Here is a 21,509-nt window from a genome sequence, read left to right as displayed (position 1 = left end):
TATACTCAAACATCCATACATTTTGGTCTATAGGTCACTAAAATGCACTTTCCCATCAAAAAAAACGCCCTGACTTTACAATTGCAGGCTCTTGTTGAAAAGTTTCTGCCAACAGAAACATGTCAGACAATCTCTGAATCATACTGTGACATTTATCTCTCCAAAGGGACGAAAAAAAAAAAGCTTTGGCCTTTTGAGGCTATTTCCATCCAATGTTTTGATACCTCATTCCATTTTTCAACAGTGAAGAGCAAAGAGCCAACATCAATATAAACTCTGCCAACTTTCTTGAACATTGACTTGGTCACAGTGAACATGTTCAAATGACCACGAGGATCACAAGGCTTTCACTAGACTAGTCTCAATCAAATACATGCCTAAACAGTCAGGCCATCACACACAGGAAGTCACTCTCACTCAATACCACAGTAGTGGGTAAGGTGTTTGCTGGCTTCTGCAGCCCTCTCTGCAACTGCACACCCATGAGGCCTGTAAACAGAGTCTCTTCCTGACAGCTTCAAGACAACCTGCTGCCACTGAGGTGGTAATTCTGAGATTCTCCTTTTCAACTTGGCAACTAAATCTAGTCTTTCATAGAAGAGCCAACAGGTACTCTAGCAGAAAAAAAGACAGCAAGGAGTTTCATACTTTTTAGCAACTACAGTTACAACATAGACTTGTCTGAGTGTACTTAAGCATGAAAGGACAGAAAGGAAACAATGAAACAGAGAGAACGACAAAGTTAGAGCACAAGAGATAGTCGAGACTGTACAAATCGAATGCCTCTCTGTCACTCAGATGAGTCTCGCCTCGCCCTCCATCTCAGGTGGCAGCTCACACACTCCAGTGAAGTTCATCTCTTTCCCCTCCTTGCCGCCCTGACTCCCTGCTCGAGACCCAGTGTCACCAGGTGAAGGGTTGCTATGTGATAGTGTGTCGGGTGATGTTCGGTGTCCTGTCCCAGCTCGTCTCTCCTTCAGGTAGCCCTCGAGACGTTTGAGAATCTGCTTGGGGTTCTTCTTAGCGAAGAGCTCCACTTCTGTGCATCACAGAGCAGAAAAAGGAAAGGTCAGGCTTTATCTTTTTTCACTAGATAAACACAAAGCTCTTTAGCCAGTTTCCACTCCTTCACATTTCAACTAGGGCTGCAAAGATTCACCAGCTTTCTTGATGCATCGATTACAAAATTTGCCAAAGCACATGCACTGATCTTGAAACATGGATTTTTGAATCGTTTGGTTTGAATTGAATGAATTGTTTGTTCCAGTCAATAATCCTTTTAAAATGCTAAAAATGGTATTTAAAGTTACAACCTCACCATAACAACCTTATTTCCAGCAAAATTTGTTCAAGCAAAACCTAATTGTTCTGAATTTGCAAAAATGATTCCTGAATCAAATACATATGATTCACGGATCAAATCGACTTGCTGTCTACAGAAAGATTCACACTCCTAATCTCAAAATCTATTCAGTATGCAGCAACTTTTACCCTAATGAATGACTGCATGAACAATGTGGAAGATAGCAAATCAAAATAGACGGCATTTACAAGTACAAAAGTACTTAAAAGTACAGTAGCGGAAAACGCTTGTTTCATTCGAAGCGTCAGTGAGAGTGGAAAGTGGTTTTGGTGCAAACCTTTAAAAGTAAATTATGGCCCCTTTAAATGATTTTGACCAAATGAGTGTTAATTAAAATCTATGCTGAATGTCACTAAATGATACCCTGCACAAATACAACACTGTTAATTTGTAACTGAAAAATCACCTTTGAGTACATGGCCAGAGTCAGAGATGGTTTTCTGCTGGCTCTTCCACAGCTGGTAGAGGTGCAAGAACGTTGCAACATAAAAATCATTCAGCACTGCCACGACCTGTTGCCTTCGGTTACACTCCCTACGTGACATCACAAAGCAACAAAATGTTTTATTGCCATGGAAACAACTGCAGAAGTTATGAGAGAGGTGCTACAGCAGATACCTCAGACAGAGGGCAAACACAGCCAAATCATTTCAAAGCTTGACAATATGTAATTAATACTTTACAAAATAAACACCAATTAATGTTCAAAAGCTGCAGCTTCCTACATTGTGAGAGTACTTACTTGGACAGCACTTCCTCCCTGAGAGCATGCAGGGCGATTCGTGTCATGTTGATTGACATCACACAGAACGGAAAATTCTGCAGGTGTTGAAAATGAAAATTAGCATTTTATTGTCTTTGAATGATTTTGCTAAGGTTGTAGCAAGTGTATGTTTGATTGTGTTTTGCATCACCTGGACTGGATGCTGAGAGAGTTTGTAGATTTCTCTAGCAAGTGGAAGTATCTCTGGGTCCATGACAAAGTAGAGAGTGTGCATGAGGCCCAGAAAACCAGTTCCCCTTAGATCTGTAGCAGGGTCTGAACCTGGGAAAAAAATATTACAAACAGGTGAATTGTATTTCATGACATCATGAAAATAATTAATTACCTTGATTTTGTTTTGTTTAGGCAATTTAAGCATAGGTGCTTTTTTGCTGTACCTTGAAAGCCTATGTTCTCCCAGTGTGGTCCATAGCGAGGGCAGTCAGCTCGGTTACAGGTCAATTTCCTGTAGATGGTCTGGAGTACACGCATGTGAACTGACTGGCCATTGTCCAGAGAACCTACAGAATCACAAAGACATCATATGGAAGACATTTAGGCAGTTACCATCTAAAAAAAAAAAACCTTAGAGGGGTCATAAAATTTAAAATCAAAATGTCCTTTATATTTGCACATAGAAGAGGATTACACTACAATAGGGATGGGTATCGTTTACATTTTATCGATACCGATACTGATACTGCTTATCGATACCGGTACATATTGATACTCTTATCAATACTATTTGGTGCAAAAAGATATGATGTGAAAAGTTGTTGAAAATTTCAAGTTATTTTATTACTGCTGAACTTTAGCAACTGTATTAAAGTTCTTCAGTCAAGAGCAGTGAGTTATTATTTTATTAACATTAAAGGAATAGTTCACCCATAAATGAAAATTGTGTCATCATTTACTCACTCTCAGGTTGTTTAAAACCTGAATGAGTTTCTTTCTTCTGTTGAACATAAGTTATTTTGAAGAATGTGGGAAACCAAACAGTTGCTGGTCCCCAGTGACTTCCATATTTATTTATTTTTTCCTACTATCAAAGTCAGTGGGGACCAGCAACTGTTTGGTTACCCACATTCTTCAAAATATCTTCTTTTGTGTTCAGCACAAGAATAAAAATTAAAGGGATAGTTCACCCAAAAATTCTGTCATTAATTACTCACCCTCATGTTGTTCCAAACCCGTAAGACCTCCGTTCATCTTCGGAACACAAATTAAGATATTTTTGTTTGAATCTGAGAGCTCTCAGACCTTCCCATAGACAGCAAGGGTCCTTACACGATCAAGGTCCAGAAAAGTACCAAGATGATCGACAAAGTAGTCCATGTGACATCAGTCTGTCAACTGTAATTTTACGAAGCCACGAGAATACTTTTTACGCAAAGAAAACAAAAATAAAGATTTTATTCCACATTTTCATCTCTACCGTTTCTCTTGTGGACGTGTGTTCACCACAGTACATGATGCAAGCACTGATCCAGATCCAGCGTGATAACGTTGAACACGCGGCGTGTGTTCAACATTATTACACTGGATTGTGAACGCGCGTGTGGAAATAAATGTGGAATAAAATCATTATTTTTGTTTTCTTTGCGCAAAAAGTATTCTCGTGGCTTCGTAAAATTACAGTTGACAGACTGATGTCACATGAACTACTTTGTTGATCATCTTGGTACTTTTCTGGGCTTTGATCGTGTAAGGACACTTGCTGTCTGCGGGAGGGTCTGAGAGCTCTCAGATATCATCAAAAATATCTTAATTTGTGTTCCGAAGATGAACGGAGAGGTCTTACAGGTTTGGAACGACATCAGGGTGAGTAATTAATGACATAATTTTCATTTTTGGGTGAACTGTCCCTTTAATACAGGTTTGGTACAACATGACAGCGAGTAAATAATGACATAATATTAATTTTTGGGTGAACTATCCCTTTAATGACAATCGGCAGCATGTTTAGTTCTGTCCCTTTAACCCTCTAAGCGCCAAAGTCACAAAATTGCGACAAGACGTCATACTTCATGAAATAGACTGTAGTTCCTAATATGATGTAATATCTCATTTGTATTCCCTACCACTAGATGGCAGACATGTAGTACTTCGATTCTAGACCAAAAGTGTTCGAGGAAATAACAGAGCAAGTGAGCTATCGTGTCATTGATGCGGAAGCAGTTCAGTTCATAGCGTCTGAGTAAATTGTGAGATTTGTGAGAGAAAATCGCCAAATGGCTAATAAAAAGTTGTACCGTGAGGATGTGCTGCAAATGTTATTCGCAGAGTCTGACTCTGAAGGGGATTATTTGCCTTTTGGAAATGACGATCGGCCGTCTAATGTTCACGCTTCTCCCGGTACATCTTTGCATGCGCAATGGTGCCGTCGTAAAAGGCGAGAGTGTTCACGAAGCACCATCAAGTGTTAATTTTGAGCCTTGCCCAATGGGGATGGGGGTGGCAGGGGTGGACGTGGTCTTAGTGTTCATAGGAGAGGCTCCGCATTGCTGATGATTGGCCAGATTGTGTCTTTTTTTCTGATCACACACACTCAAATGGCTGCCGGCAGACAGTACAGGTGCAGTCAGTGTGGGGTAGGTCTGTGCGCTGTGCCATGCAATGAGAGGTACCATACTCTCAAGAACTATAAACTGTGTCACCTAGATACCTGATTGGGCAGATAGATGGTCAACTAATCAAAAAAATAGGCACATGTATTTTACTATGGCACAGTAATATAGTAATAATTTACTACTTTCTCCTGTTTTACTGTTGATTTCCTCTTTTCCTGATAATTTGGAATGAGGATAAAAAGATACACAAAAAAAAAAAAATGCAAATAAGTTCAAACATCCATTCAATATCTATATTTCCTGAACATTACTGATGAACTGATCAAAAAGTAGGCTACTGTTCACATGCGATTTACTACTATATAGTATAGTAATATAGTAATAATTTAGTACTTTCATTTGGAATGAGGATAAAAGACAAAAAAAAAAAAATGCAAATAAGTTCAAACATCCATTCAATATCTATATTTCCTGAACATTACTGATGAACTGATCAAAAAGTAGGCTACTGTTCACATGCGATTTACTACTATATAGTATAGTAATATAGTAATAATTTAGTACTTTCATTTGGAATGAGGATAAAAAGACAAAAAAAAAACATGCAAATAAATAAGTTCAAACATCAATTCAATATCTACTATTTCCTGAATATTATGAAATTCAAGAGGGCCGCCCCCTGATGATGTAATTGTCACGATTCTGGTCTGCACTCCCGGTCACTCACCACTAGAGGTCACCCGCTCACCACATGGACTTTCACACCACACATCACATGGACTGCATTTCCCATCAGCCATCTCACCCATCACACGCACACAGCTGTCACCAATCATTCATTGCACTAATCACATGCACACCTGATCACACAGCATCACTGATCACACACACTATTTCAACCCTGGACATTCTCTCCCTCGTTGCCGAGTATTGTATGCATTATCGCTGCTCTACGGAGCCCTGTTAGTTTCCCTAGTTTTGCCTCGCCTCGCCTTTGTTGGATTGTGTTTTTCCCCTGCCTGGACTATCGCTGACGTTTTGACTACCTCTCCTGTCTTGCCCCCTTGGATACTGTTCGCCAATCATCGACCCACGCTTGTCTTAGTTCACTCTTCGTCTCGTCCATGTTATACCTGTTTGCTATTGTTTGACCCTGCCTGTACGACCACGTCTCTGCTTATTAATAAAGTCTGCAAATGGATCCGCACGCCTCTCGTCTCGTCAGCCCAGTAACAGAAATAATATGCCAATTAGATGAGTATATTTGCACCCCACATAAACTTTCGGTCATGCCCAACATTTTTCTAATTTACAGTAGATCTCTATCTTTACGCCCCATCAAGCCACAAGCTTTTGAAATCTTGATGTCAAAATCTAGCATTTTCCCAAAAAAACCCTGGCGCCTAAAAGGTTAAGAGCACACATCCATTTCTCCCTCAACTGTTTACTTTCACTTTAGACATACAGTGAGGAAAATAAGTATTTGAACACCCTGCTATTTTGCAAGTTCTCCCACTTAGAAATCATGGAGGGGTCTGAAATTGTCATCGTAGGTGCATGTCCACTGTGAGAGACATAATCTAAAAAAAAATCCAGAAATCACAATGTATGATTTTTAACTATTTATTTGTATGATACAGCTGCAAATAAGTATTTGAACACCTGTCTATCAGCTAGAATTCTGACCCTCAAAGACCTGTTAGTCTGCCTTTAAAATGTCCACCTCCACTCCATTTATTATCCTAAATTAGATGCACCTGTTTGAGGTCGTTAGCTGCATAAAGACACCTGTCCACCCCATACAATCAGTAAGAATCCAACTACTAACATGGCCAAGACCAAAGAGCTGTCCAAAGACACTAGAGACAAAATTGTACACCTCCACAAGGCTGGAAAGGGCTACGGGAAATTGCCAAGCAGCTTGGTGAAAAAGGTCCACTGTTGGAGCAATCATTAGAAAATGGAAGAAGCTAAACATGACTGTCAATCTCCCTCGGACTGGGGCTCCATGCAAGATCTCACCTCGTGGGGTCTCAATGATCCTAAGAAAGGTGAGAAATCAGCCCAGAACTACACGGGAGGAGCTGGTCAATGACCTGAAAAGAGCTGGGACCACCGCTTCCAAGGTTACTGTTGGTAATACACTAAGACGTCATGGTTTGAAATCATGCATGGCACGGAAGGTTCCCCTGCTTAAACCAGCACATGTCCAGGCCCGACTTAAGTTTGCCAATGACCATTTGGATGATCCAGAGGAGTCATGGGAGAAAGTCATGTGGTCAGATGAGACCAAAATAGAACTTTTTGGTCATAATTCCACTAAACGTGTTTGGAGGAAGAAGAATGATGAGTACCATCCCAAGAACACCATCCCTACTGTGAAGCATGGGGGTGGTAGCATCATGCTTTGGGGGTGTTTTTCTGCACATGGGACAGGGCGACTGCACTGTATTAAGGAGAGGATGACCGGGGCCATGTATTGCGAGATTTTGGGGAACAACCTCCTTCCCTCAGTTAGAGCATTGAAGATGGGTCGAGGCTGGGTCTTCCAACATGACAATGACCAAGCACACAGCCAGGATAACCAAGGAGTGGCTCTGTAAGAAGCATATCAAGGTTCTGGCGTGGCCTAGCCAGTCTCCAGACCTAAACCCAATAGAGAATCTTTGGAGGGAGCTCAAACTCAGCGACAGGCCAGAAACCTGACTGATCTAGAGAAGATCTGTGTGGAGGAGTGGGCCAAAATCCCTCCTGCAGTGTGTGCAAACCTGGTGAAAAACTACAGGAAACGTTTGACCTCTGTAATTGCAAACAAAGGCTACTGTACCAAATATTAACATTGATTTTCTCAGGTGTTCAAATACTTATTTGCAGCTGTATCATACAAATAAATAGTTAAAAATCATACATTGTGATTTCTGGATTTTTTTTTTAGATTATGTCTCTCACAGTGGACATGCACCTACGATGACAATTTCAGACCCCTCCATGATTTCTAAGTGGGAGAACTTGCAAAATAGCAGGGTGTTCAAATACTTATTTTCCTCACTGTAACTGTGTTTATATGTAAACCTTGTGTGTTTTTGGCAGTATTAGCGCAATCAGACGCTAACTAAGATTACCAAGTAATCATGTGCTGTTTGACCGGTCTTTTAGTGTTACACGCAAACACACACCGCGCATGCGCACGGATATCACACGCACATTGAGCAAATGTCGGCCACATCATTCAGTGAAGGAAAATGACAAGCAGCAGCTTCTAATTCGTCATTAACATTGAAGTATACGGAGATAAAACAACGCAAGTATAGATAACAGTATCGGTTGTCCTGAAGATTATCGGTAGTCCGGTATTGACCCTATTACATACCGGTCCAAAAAAATACTGGTTCTCGGTACCCATCCCTACTCTAAAATAAAAATAAAAAATACTGCAAATACTACTTATTTGTACAGCACCTATCATACAGGTACATGGTTTCTCCTAGGGGTGGGCAATATACTTGTAGACACAATTAACCGATAGAAATGTGTCAACCGGTAGAGATTTTGGACCATCATCTCTATTGCGGTTACACGTGACGTTGCTGTGTTACGTGATCACAAAAACGTATCATTTGCGCGCGTTTTTAAGCATTGCCATTTGCAGTGATTTTAAGCAGTTGAAACTCAATCAGCAGCGAAAGATAACTCATTTCGCTGTATGTGCATAGTCTGAGAGACTGTTTCTGAGCGCTGTCAGAGAGGTGCGCGCACATGAAGACGCTGCTCATAGAATGCGGGAGTATTGAACAGAGCAATTTTTGCTACTTTACTGGCCTTGAAAAGTTAAACACAATTGTGTGCGTCAAAATGCTTGTCTTTGCAAGTATCCTCGTAAATACAGTAATTTAGGTTTTAAAGCAAACAGCTGAGAAAGAATACACATGTGTTACAGTATATCGGCTCCAGGCAGCTCTTAAAGTGACAGCAGTCTAATAATCCTGCTATCTGTTGTTCATGGTAATCAAATAACAAAAGAGAGAAAATCTCTGACTGCTCTTGACTAAATCACTTTTGTACTTCAATAAGAAGAAATATATTTAATTTACACAGTGAAGAATAAGCATTTTTTATATATTTGATTGCTTTATACTGTGTATGTAGTAGGCTATTTGTTATTTGTTTTACTGTAGTTTTTTGTCCTATTGCGTGTAATTAGTTTCTTATTCTTATTTAATTGCTTACTGTTTACTTGTCTTTAGTGAGCTTGAGTTGTTGGGTTTTTTTCATTTAGGCTAGTATTTGTTTTTTGTTATATTGACATTGGTGACAAGAATTATGAAATTTCTATGGTATCAAAAATTTAGATTTCGTAAAGATGTATATTGTTATCGTTAAATAAAATTACTCATCAGGGCTCTAGACTGCGACCATTCTTTGAGAATGTGTGAGTAAAAATTTGACGTGGTTGCACGTGTGCGAGTGCATGGTCTGCGCAGCTCCAAAGCGTCTGCTTCATACAGCGAGAGCTGCAGAGCCGTGGCACATTGTAGCAGGAGTCAGATTGCAGCAGCGAGCGCTTCAGGTGTAGAGCCTGGTTTATACTCGCTGCATCAGCATGAGTGCGAAGGTGCGCGCGACGGATGGTTAACAACGGAGGATTTGGTTTTCAAGCTAAAGTGAAAGGCCGCTTCTTAAACCAGAGAAGGTGAACATGTTGGTATTCTTGTAGAAAAAAAAAACATGCAAGTCCTGTCAGCGATGGGTTGAATGTTGAACACTTTCATTACCATATAACTATAAACTATGATAAAAGTTCATCAGCATGCACTGATTAATCAAATGCTGTAGCAAAAAAAAAAAAATTGCGACCAACTGAGAAAGTTAGTCGCAAAAGTGCGACCAGTGGAAAGAATGAGTCTAAAGCCCTGCTCATATAAGATTTTGGTCATATCACCCACCCCTATTTTCTCCTACCATTGCTATGCCGGTGACTAGGGTTGTAACGATATACCGGTATGACGGTCTATCACGGTTTGAACGTGCACGGTTATCATACCGTAAACAATTGCATATCTACGGTTTAAAAAAAAAAATTGATGAAAAAAAAAAAAAATCTCACCCGCACACATGCAATTTATTTCGGCTGCTTCACTCTGCATTCACGTGGCTGCTTACACGCACCTGCAGCAGAGGAAATGGCAGAGACAGAGATTATATCTAATCTCCATCCCCCGCCGAAAAAAAGTTTAAATCTGCAGCATGGGAATACTTCGGATAAAAAAAAAAAAACGAATGCGGGGTTGTCCTTGAGGTCGGATCCAATTGGCAAAAAATGTGGATGCAAAGTGGCTGCAAAAGCAGGCAATACATCCAACATGTTCGCTCATATTCGCGGACACCATCCCTCTGTGCAAATAAAGGTATGTCGCATTTATAACAAGTTAAAAGGCCGTATAATTTCCGTGATGCAGAGGGAATCCCGGTGCAGTCGTGAACATGGGATTTACAGTATAACGTTAACGAGGTTGTCACGTAAAACGCGCAATCTGATGGATGGATAAATCAAAAGATATGAGTGGCGCCGTTTTATCTACTACATACTGAAGTATGCATGCATGACACTAATGGTGTTTTCAGCGTCTACATAAACATGAACATCAGCAGAGCTGCTCTGAGAGAAAACCTAAATAAACATTTCCCTGTTTTATTTGAGACAAACCATTGTCAAATACACTCTGAAAATCAAAGGTCCACTACAACCCGTCAAAATAAAAGTTAGATTTAGTCATGACAGAAATATATTAGCATTGTACAATGTACTTATAATTTATAACAACAGTAATAATATTCTTTATAATAATTAATTTATTTAAACATTATTTTTAAGGAATATCATGTTTGTCCATGTTTTAACTTAGCTATACCCGTGTTGTGCAGCACTCTGCCAAAAATAAAAGTTGTTAAATTTTAATTTGATAACATTTTAAAACATTAATTAAAATATTAAAGTGTGATTATAGATATACATAAGGCTTATAGCTTTATTTTTTAAATTTAAAAAATAAAAATAAAATTCACAAGGGAGACTTACTTTCATTAAAATGGTTTCAAGTTTGTTGCAATAAAGGATTTGTTCACTCAAATAACTTGTTCTTATTCTTTTAAGAGTCATTGTTACTGATTTAATATATACCGTGATATTTTCTGAGACGACTATCATACCGTGAAAATCTCATACCATTACAACCCTACCGTTGACACAGTTCTAGTGTTGTCAAAAGTACCGACTGTGATACCGTTCGGTACTGAAATTTAAAAAATGTCCATTTCCCGCTAAGATTTGAACACTTTTGAGCAGATTCTTAAATAGCGCTGATTAGTCATTGTGTTCACACGCTCAACAGATACGCCTGTGATTGGCTTCAATGATCATCGCTTCGCACTCTTCAATGAGGAATTTCACACAAGAGGAAGTGGAATCTTAGCGGGAAATGGACGTTTTTAAAATTTCAGAACAATGGCATCGCGGCCTGTACTTTTGACAACACTACACAGGTCTATTTTTCATTTCAACAAGACAATCCAGCGGTAGCTGCTAGGGCTGCATGATAAATTGAAATGAAATCGAAATGAAATGCTGCGATTGTCATTCGTATCTTTCAGTGAAGTATGGTTCTGTGATCAGTAGTAATTCTCCATCCGAAGGCCAGAGGGCGCTCTCGTGCAGAAACTCCAAATCGCTGCAGCTGAATAACAGAAGATTTAACTGCTTTCATTGATTCAATGTGACTAATAAACACACAACTACGACAATATATGGTTTATCTGAGTTCTTCTTATAATAATTTTCATTATAATAAAGTATATTTTTAATGCAGTGTCTTTATCACTGCTTAGAATACTATGAAATATGTTGCGTGCCTTATTCTGTGTAAGAAGCCACATCATCTCACAGAAGGATTTATTTCAAACACTCGGCTGACGTTATGAAGGGAGTCTGGAGAAGCTACACAAACAGCTGTCATTATGGCTAACAATTTTGTCAATTTTATAATCGCATGATTAAATCGTCTGCGATTTTTTTTTTTGCATAACCTGTCAGTAAACTTCGGCTCTGTGTAGTAAATGCTGCTCCATCTGAAAGCAGGTGATGGAGATTTACTGCTGATTACAGAACCAGCTTTACTGACAAAATGTGCATGACAATTGCATTCGATTAATCGTGCTGCCCTAGTAGCTGCACAGATCTCTGACTGCCTGGTGGACATCTCGGCATGGATGAAAGACCATCACCTGCAACTCAACCTGGCAAAGACTGAGCTTCTCATCTTCCCTGCCACTCCAGCTCTACAGTACAACTTCACCATCCAGCTAGGTTCATCAAATATAATTCCATCAAGTTCAGGTTAATCGTTGATAACCAGCTGACCTTCAAAGACCACATTGCAAGGACAGCATGATCACACAGGAAGATCGGGCCCTTTCTAACAGAACAATCTGCACGTCCAGGCGCTTGTCATTTCTAGACTGGACTACTGCAATGCTCTTCTGCCTGGACTTACATCATGTGCAATCAAACCTCTACAAATGATTCAGAACGCAGCAGCATGACTGGTCTTCAATGAGCCTGAGTGTGCTCATGTCACACCTCTGTTTATCTTTCTGCATTGGCCACCATTTGTGGCTTGCATCAAGTACAATACATTGATGCTTACATACAGAACAGTCAGACTCTGCACCATTCTACCTCAACTCACTCGTATGACTCTACAGCCCCTCCAGAAGCCCACAGTCAGTAAGTGAGCGATGCCTCGTGGTACCATCACATAGAGGCACAAAATCATTTTTGTTCATTGTTCTATGCTGGTGTGATGAGATCCCCAACCCTATCCGGAATGACAAATCCCTGACAACATTCAAGAGGCAGCTGAAAACTCATCTCTTCCATCAGCACTTAACTGTGTCCTGTTGAAAAAATTCTTCCTCTATGCTTTGACTTTTCCTTAAATCTTAATTCTGTTCTAGCTTGTATTTTTCCAGATAATGTAACTGATTTATCAACAAGTTATCCATTGGAGAGTTACTAAAGAGATGAATGTAGTCAAAGAAAAAGCATGTAGCTACCTGACTTGTCAAGTCACATGTTCTACTCACACTGTGCAATGGCAAACACTAAGTCTCTCTCCTCAACAAGGTCTTTGTGTAGCCGAGGAGGACCGAACAGGAAATGGGTGATGGCGGCTAATCCAGTCCTGCGAATTGTGGGCTGAATGTTCTTCTAATAGAGGAGAAGAGCAATTATAAAACAAAGAAAATAAGAAGAGAGTAAATGACAACTGTTTTCTCCTGCTGTGTGAATGTAGTCATAGTGTATAGTTACTTAAACTTACAAGTAGGTCTCCAAGATCAGTGGTCTGAAAATGCTGCAGAGCCTCATTGAAGGAGATCAGTGGTGATGGAGTGAGATCCTCTGCAAGAACTAGACAAGGGAAATACACTGTTTACTGACAAGAGACCACACAGTGCAAATTTGCTTTACAAACATGAATATGATGGTGTCCATTTCGAAGCATTTTTTGTGTACTGAAGGCTCATGAAACGTAATTTCTGACTGGTTGTGTGGAACTGATCCTCCGCTAAGCCCCGCTGTTACATTTACATGTTGCCTAACTGCTTGCGCTTTACTGCCTCTGTCAAACACGGCGCAAGAAGCATTCACACTGAGTGAATTACTTTGAGAAATGTCTGGATCTGCGCATCTGAAACACTGTTTGAGTGATTACATGATACGTTTCGGTAAGTTGTACTGTAACTTTCAACATACCTTCTGTTTTTAATTTTTATGCTAAATCTTATATTAAAGTGGAAGAGACCCACGCTTACCACTGTCGTTTGAATTGAGGCACTACAGCATTCTGTCACGCCACATTTGAGGGCATCAAAATAGCATTTATTATTTCAATTTTTGGATAAATATACGGACCTGGCAACCCTGGTTTGAAATATGGGTGATTCAGGGATTAAACAGAACCTGAGTTAATGGCGCTCTTTTTTAACAGTTAAAAAACTGTGTTCAACTGAGATTGCGGTAATGTGTTATCACATTAACTTCAACAGCCCTAAATTCTACACAAGAGATATTTTATTTTCACGCAGTATGAGCAGCAGTATAAATGACATGTTTTTCTGCCCCCTTTTGATTATTGGCTGATACATTTGTAGTTTAATTAGTGTTTATAAGGAAGCATTGTATTGATATTTCTCAAACATTTTGGTTTGTTCTAAACCCGTTTTAATTATTATTTAATTATTTATTCAACCTGAACTGCTTAACATACAGACTCCACTTTCGATTGGCTAAACAGAGATTCTCAGTCACAGTTTGGTTTATGGTTCAGTTTATAGAGCCACACAGCTGTGACATTAAATGACACTTAATTGTGGGGGCCTCAACACAAAAAAAATCTTCTCCTCCACTTTCAACACAACACATACAATTTATATGTGGACTGCTGTCCACATATTGTGCTGTAAAATTATTGCCCATTTGTTGCCCAGATTTTATCTGACAGTGATCAGGTTTCGTAATGTATCTATTTTAGCCAAGGAGGTGATGCCATCTCTCCAGGGTAGGGGCGTATGCTTAGTCACGGTGACGTAATGTGCTCAGTATCCAGGCTGACAGGACATTGTTTCCATGGTGACAAGGTAATTGGTCTCACCTGGTTGGATGCTCTCCAGGGCATCCCACTCCTCTTGTGCTCGCTCCACCTCCAAGCTCACCTCTAGACAGACAAAATCACACACACATTGTTGTTGAACTACTGACATCATTCTGTGTAACACTGTTTCTGAGTGATGAAGTCTTTACCTTCTGTTTTAGTCTGATTGCCTCCTGCTGCCAGAGATTGTAAGAGCCCATTCTGTTTCAGCGCTGAGATCTACACAAGTTCACACCATTACCATTGCTATTCAAACCAGCAGCACAGAACATCATGTGACTGTAAGTGAAATACTCACTGGGACAGTTCTGAGATAAGGGTTGCCATTCAAGTTGCCATTGTCTTTGATGCCATTACCTGGAGTCAGTCCATTTAGGATCTATAAAAAATCCGAAACACATCAACAGGAAGCAACCATGATACATGCAGATATTCACAAGACCTGGTTTCAATGAACATATTTTAGCAGAGTTTCTCACAGTTGTGCATTTGGAGTGCCCATTGGTTAGATCCTCTGTCTGTTTACATTCTTGTGGAAAACCATTCAAGCCCTAAAAGGAAGAAATCAAAATACACATATAATATATAAATAAAACAAATCTCTCAAAATATCTACATTGCTACCATTATTCCTTCCATTGTTTTTTAAAAGCTACCACAAATGTTTAAAATTAAACTGCATTTGAAACAAAAGAATACATCTGAAATTAATTCTATTAAAGCATATTCAATTTAAACCATAATTAAATTCACAAATGTGCACATTTCTATAAGTGCACACAATTTAAATTTGTGTAATCGCCTTTGCATTTTCATGTATAACAATGCACTACATATACCAAATTTCAAAAGGAAAGGAAATATCCATTCAAAGCAGCACTGACAAATAGACTAAATTATATGCGATTTGCAAATGTATTACAGTGCAGTGTACAGTGCTTATAATTTAGACTAGATCTCCCTAGTCAGTGTAGTTGCCATGTTGTGAAATTCCCTCTGTGCTGTTTGCTCCCAGGCTGAAACAAAGAGAGGAGGTGTAAAGGATAGTATAGCAGCTGCGTCACACCTGTTAGGAAATTTGCAATGCAGCATCAAATGCATTTATGCATGCCCCAATATAAAAAAACTAGTATGTATAGTACAGTACAGTACAGCTTTTTCATAGAGTAACAGACTAAATGAACTTCTCAGCTTTCTCTCATTTTCATTCAATAATCTCTGACCCAAAAATTCCTTATGAGAAATAAAAAGAAAAATGTATGAAATTTATAAAATTAGCAGTTCAGATTAGACTTGTCACAGCATATTGATAACCATGATATTTAAAAAATAAAATAAAATTAATACGAATATTATGTTAATACTACGCATATGATAATATCGTAAATAATCAAGAGCCAGTAACTACTGGGTTGACACTCCAGCATAGTAGGTGGTGTTACTGCAGGCAATGCATTGCGTAGCTACTATTGCTGCATAAAATCATGTCCGAGGAGAGACCTGCACCTGCAAATGTGGGAATTTTTTGGATTACATAAAAAGACTTCTTGTTAGATGAGTGTTTCCCAACCCTGTTCCTGAAGTCACACCAACAGTACACATTCTGGAGGTCTCTCTTATCTGAACCATCCATTTCAGGTCTTGCAGTCTCCATTAACAAGTTCAGATGAATTGTTGGTCTGCGTCCAGGAACAGGGTTGGGAAACACTGTTAGACGGCCCAGTCTGGAGGAAGCTCCCTTAAACAGCAAGTCCTTGTTGTACACATTTTTACAGTTATAGTTACAAAATCTCTCTCCGCCTCTATACACTATTTTGAGTGACTCATTGGCCAAAAAAGACAAATCACAAAATAAAGTTAAAGATTAATTTGACTGATAGCATTATTGATTTTCCAATTTTATTGTTTTTATTATTATTATTATTTTTTTTTTAACAGATATTGTGATAGCCCTATTTCAGATAATCTTGAAATCTTTTTAATGGCAGACTTTGGTATTATGAAATCTGAGCACAGTTGAGACATTGTTGAGATCTCTACTGAAACTCTGGAGCAGGATTTCTTCAAACAGGTTTGTGAGTTAAATGCTAATAATTGACTACATCCAATAGGGCTGCACAATTAATTATATTTTAATCATGATCAAGATTCCAGCTTCTTTCAATTAAAAGCAATTGCCTGCTGGTTAAATGTTTTTATTTGACATTGCCATTATCTTGTACTGGTAACAAGTCCACACTATCTTTCCAATCAGTGAACATGTGAAAGTGTCTTTACATTTTTGAAAAATTAACTTAAAATCTTAGGAGCTACTTCAAGTAAATATTTTACATTTATGAGGTAATTATTTCTAACAAATAATTTTGGGAATCAGGACTAAACCATTTAGGAAGCAGGTAGGGGCGTGCAATATTTATTCTCTACGATAATATCGTAATTGTTTTTTCAACAATGTGCAAGCTGACATCATCAAATATGTCACTAACTTTGCAAAAAACAAACAATAACCCGTCTTGAGAGTCCCAAAGCATTCAACTTGTGATGAAACCTACAGGAATGCAGTTAGAATGCCTCTATAATTTAAGTTATATCAAAAAATATCCCTAAATGGGTTTTTGTTTTTTATATTTATAAGGTATGACATAGTTAAAGGTGCTTTATGTAACTTTTTTCACTGTACTAAAGCATAAAAATGCCATTATAATGTTTGCAGATATTCCGAAAACAAGCTACGTTTACATAGGCTACTTGTTTTCTCTGAAAAACAATGCTACAGCCAAATATTCTATACTTTGAAATGTGTGTACCATGTCAGAATGTCTGTTTTTGTTTTAGTCTGTGTGATTCCACCCACTCAGGGCTCTATGCTTACTTTTATTTTTAAGAGCGCTTGTGCTCCTAATTAAAAAAATTTAGGAGCACGGTCAAAAATTTAGGAGCACCTTCTAATCAATAATAAAAAAAATTAACCTTCCTATTATGAGGTGATGTTTGACTCCTTAAAGTGATTTACAGGGAATTTTGTTTTTACCTTTATAATGTCATTTTTCTAACTTTATTAAAAGTATATAGTCTTTTTTTTAAGTCTAGAATTTATCAAATTCAAAAATATATATTTTTAAGCTTTTTAACATTTCTAATTAAAACAACAGAATAAAAAGTAGAATAAGTAGAATAAGAATAAATTACCAATCAAATGAAATCAGTATTTAAGAAGTAAATTAGTATTACAGAGGCGGCACAGAAGAACACACAAGTAGCTTGTATGTGTATTTTCAGATGTTTAATGAGGCTCAGAGGCGGCATGAGTGCAATTAAATTCATAAATTCATGTTGAGGTTAATGTCTTAAATATAACATTTTGAATATAGAAATATTAAATGATTTAAATAACAGAAAAGATACTTTACAAATTAAACTAAAACTGCCAGCAGGTGGCGGCAAGTCACTGATTTTTTCACTGAATTATTCATTTATTTGATTCATTTGAACGGCTGATTCATTCAAAGTATGTGGCTGTGTTTATGAATGGGTAATTGAATCATTGACTCACTAGATTCGTTTAACAACGCAGTTCATTCATGAATGAAACACTGCTGTGTTTTAATGGAGATGCGTAGCGGCTTGACTGTTACTTTGTTTGAAAATATTTTCATTGATGAAATAGAGCAAAATAAGGCAATAGTGTTGTAGTAAGACAATATAAGTCACTGAATATTAACTTCTTGTTTAATGAACTGTTGTATTAAATCAATATCACATTTGCAAACTCCCTTAATAATCATTAAAAGCTGTCACTCATCTTAGTTCATCGCGATCTCTCAAAACTCCATTACAATCAACGCAGCTCTCTACACTGCGCAGTGAATCTCTTATTTACACCCTGTCTACACTTTGTTTGTTATAATGAGAGGTCTGTAATACATTACTCAATGCTGCAAAAACACGTTGTAAGTAGCCTATGTTAGAAACCTTTGAAGCTCCCTAAGCAAAACACAAATATGCTGATCGGGTCAGTCGCACAGGCGCTCCTAAATATTTTTTCATAGTCGCACGCAGTAGGTTTAGTACAGTTTAGTACAGTACACACTGTAGAGCCCTGCCACTGCCAATGTGTTTCCATCCTAGTTTATGCACAATACGTTTTTTTTTATGTGCATTTTTAGAATTTATGTGCATCTTGACGTTTCCATCCAGCGGATTTTTATGCGATATTCCAAAATGGGCAAAAAAATAGGTGGATGGAAACAGCTATTGAGTGAATGATTCAATAATCCATTCATAAAGATAGTCCTTTGCTTCCTTTCTAAATGAATAAGCCATTTTGAACAAATCATTTGAATTAATAATTCAATGAATCACTCATTAAGACAAGGACTTGCTGCCACCTACTATTTAGGGTCATATTTATTCATCCATGACAGGCCTAAACCTGTCAAGTTATCAGCACAAAAACACACTCAGTAAATAGAGCTAAATTATCATTATCAAAAATAATTCCCCAAAAAAATAAAGATTTTTTTTTTTGTCAATATCACACAACCCTAGAAGTAGGACACCAAAAGTACAAATCTTCCATTAATTTAATCTCAATTGAACAGCTGAGATATTTAGCACATCTAATTAGATTTTTTTTTAACCTGTGGGAGTGTAATGTAGTATAGTAGATCTCTAGGTAGGGATGTCATACATACCTCTGTATGTACTGCGACTGCAACAACCCCTTCCATGACATGAGTCCGCTGTCTCGCTGTCCCCTACTGTCCACCCATCCTGTGGACTAGGCCAATTGTAAACACTGCCCACTGGATACACATGGCTCAAGAGCACTTTTAACGCTTTCAGAAGCACTTGCTCCCAGTCCTACAAGCATGGACTTAGACTAAAACAGCAGAAGAGCTTTCAGTAGTGCATTGTTTAACTGCGCCACGTCTGGAGATTCAGAGAGGAGCTGGTAGAAACAGAGTTGGGCCAAGGAGCAGAAGCATAATTTAAATGGTAACAAGCCAGAGCTTAGTTTCTAGTGAGATCGTGCAGCGAGTTGTAAATCGTGATGGCCTTGTTGGAGATGGATTTCTCAAGTTCGTCGAGTGCTAATTGTACCAGACCTGTGCCACGTCAATGGGCGAGCACTAGGCTTGGTACAAGTCCACTTATGCGAGACTGGAGCATCGCAAAAGAAATCAGAAATAGATTGGGTACAGCAGTGATGAAGCTGTTAGTTCCTCTGTTTTGAAGACAAAATCTCAGCAGAACGAAATTCAGACTTGGAGGATTGGAGGCTTGTTACAGGAGTCCGTCACTAAAAAAAAGGGAGTTTATTGATGGCTTGGAGGGATCGTAAGGGTCTCTTCAGAAACTCCCCATGGCGTTCCACCCATAGCTACAGCAACCTCTGAAGGAGTCTCTGTAGGACACACAATCATAAGTATTAGAATATGCAAATGCAATAATAATCACATTGTAATTAATACTTAAAAATGCATATGCATAGCAAACATCAACGTGTGCAAAATACACAGGCATGCATGCACTCTCCAGCTTTCAATATGAAGCGATGCAAAGGAGCGCTGCACAGAAAATCGGCATCCGAAAAGCATGACGTCACCTGATCAAGACCGCATCCCTTTGAAATCGAAATAAATGGAGACCAGCAATACGATCATCAATTACCCACAGATGAAATTTTAAACGCTCCCTTTCGTTTTGCAACGACTTTAATGTGCAGCCAGGCTTTATACGACGGATAACTGGATCTATTGCATTCATAAGCAGAGAAAGACTGAGAGGTGACGTCATCTATATACTGACTCACAAAACCTGAACTAACTAAACATAATAATAAACATAAACGACAGACAACTCAAAAGCCAAAGTATCAATCGACAATTTACGCTATATTGGAAATCAGGGAAATCAGATATGATGCATCAGCTCCAAATGCGGCGCAGCATGAATGTATGACAGCATCCAGTGAACTGTCAAACACCTTTACAAAACATACATTAACCATTATATGGAGACACGACGGTATTAATTTACATGTATTTAACTTAAGCAATCGTGATTCCAGCAACATATATTGAACACATTTACATGACGGCTAATAATAATAAAGACCAACAGAAAACTGACCAACTTACTCACATTAATAACAGTTATTTCTGCTACAAATAACGGTACATTTCAGTTCTCCTCCTCATCCCCTTCAAGTTAAATGAGCAACACGAAACGCTCACGTTTACCTCAGCACTCAAGACATGCCGTTACTGTAGTTATTTCAGCTTAAAAAAATGTTATTTACTATCACACTTCAGTCAGTGACTGTGAAGCGTCTGTCTCGCGACCTGCTCGAGCTAAACTGCCTCAATCTTTTTGTACTCTCGTTTCTAGCTTAGCTAACTTGCCTATAATTAGTCTTTTACGACACAGTATCCACCAAAACGTGCAAACAACGTAACGTTGGCTTTCTTAACTGCTATTTACACATTTATATCGTTGCTAGAATGACAGGTATTAAATATTAGTTGTACATTTTTACCTCAGTTTCTCTCCCTCCAATCTCAGCTTCCCTTCCCCCCCTTTTCCACAGTAACTGAAAACCCCGACGCCTTGTGGGAATTGTGGTTCTTCTACTGTAAATAGACTTCCGGTATTGTAGGAGCCCTTTAGTCACTCTCTAAAGTTTGTTTCTTTGTTTTGTTTTCATGAAATTACTACTTTAATTAGTACTTCATCTAAAACGACTTTGAATTCTTGTATAATTATGCCATTTTATGAGATTTTTTAAGATTGGACATGGAATATATTTCTATTTTAACAACAAACAAACAAACAAACAATTAATTAATTAAACACAGGCATAGTTTATGATTAAATGCCTTTAATTCAAACAGTCTTTTACTGAGACAAATTTACAAAATTTCAAACAGCGACAGCAGTACTTAATATAAAATGATTTTATGATTTTATATTGTTATAATATTTTTTTTTAAGATTCCACATTGAATGTATTTATATTTTTGCAAGAACAGCAATAATTTAGTAGCCATAGTTTATGCTTAAATGTGGAAATTAGTAATAGACAAGGATGTGCATCCATACAT

General features: G+C 38.3%; 1 protein-coding gene across 2 annotated transcripts in view; it reads right to left on the bottom strand.

The window, feature by feature from the left end:
* elmod3 (ELMO/CED-12 domain containing 3) overlaps nucleotides 1-21,029 on the bottom strand; it is a 23,918-nt gene extending 2,889 nt beyond the window's left edge. Inside the window, exons 1-13 of one of the 2 annotated variants that reach the window (XM_058784940.1) lie at nucleotides 20,945-21,029; nucleotides 19,098-19,810; nucleotides 14,883-14,954; nucleotides 14,702-14,782; nucleotides 14,553-14,622; nucleotides 14,404-14,466; nucleotides 13,072-13,160; nucleotides 12,836-12,959; nucleotides 2,525-2,647; nucleotides 2,278-2,408; nucleotides 2,106-2,182; nucleotides 1,770-1,897; nucleotides 1-1,039 (exon numbers count right to left, since the gene is read on the bottom strand). The exon at nucleotides 1-1,039 is cut by the window's left edge and continues 2,889 nt beyond it. In XM_058784940.1, the coding sequence (XP_058640923.1) occupies nucleotides 795-1,039; nucleotides 1,770-1,897; nucleotides 2,106-2,182; nucleotides 2,278-2,408; nucleotides 2,525-2,647; nucleotides 12,836-12,959; nucleotides 13,072-13,160; nucleotides 14,404-14,466; nucleotides 14,553-14,622; nucleotides 14,702-14,782; nucleotides 14,883-14,954; nucleotides 19,098-19,133 (1,239 nt within the window). In that variant the 5' untranslated portion in view covers nucleotides 19,134-19,810; nucleotides 20,945-21,029 and the 3' untranslated portion in view covers nucleotides 1-794. Of the gene's footprint in view, nucleotides 1,040-1,769; nucleotides 1,898-2,105; nucleotides 2,183-2,277; nucleotides 2,409-2,524; nucleotides 2,648-12,835; nucleotides 12,960-13,071; nucleotides 13,161-14,403; nucleotides 14,467-14,552; nucleotides 14,623-14,701; nucleotides 14,783-14,882; nucleotides 14,955-19,097; nucleotides 19,811-20,550; nucleotides 20,804-20,944 lie in introns of those variants that run through there. The other variant, XM_058784939.1, reaches the window with a different exon arrangement.
* Between the last annotated feature and the right edge of the window lie 480 nt (nucleotides 21,030-21,509).

This window comes from Onychostoma macrolepis, chromosome 08, assembly GCF_012432095.1.
Source record: "Onychostoma macrolepis isolate SWU-2019 chromosome 08, ASM1243209v1, whole genome shotgun sequence".
NCBI classification, from domain to species: Eukaryota; Metazoa; Chordata; class Actinopteri; order Cypriniformes; family Cyprinidae; genus Onychostoma; species Onychostoma macrolepis.
Note: the sequence above shows the minus strand (reverse complement) of the source record. Positions and strands in the feature narration are given on the sequence as shown.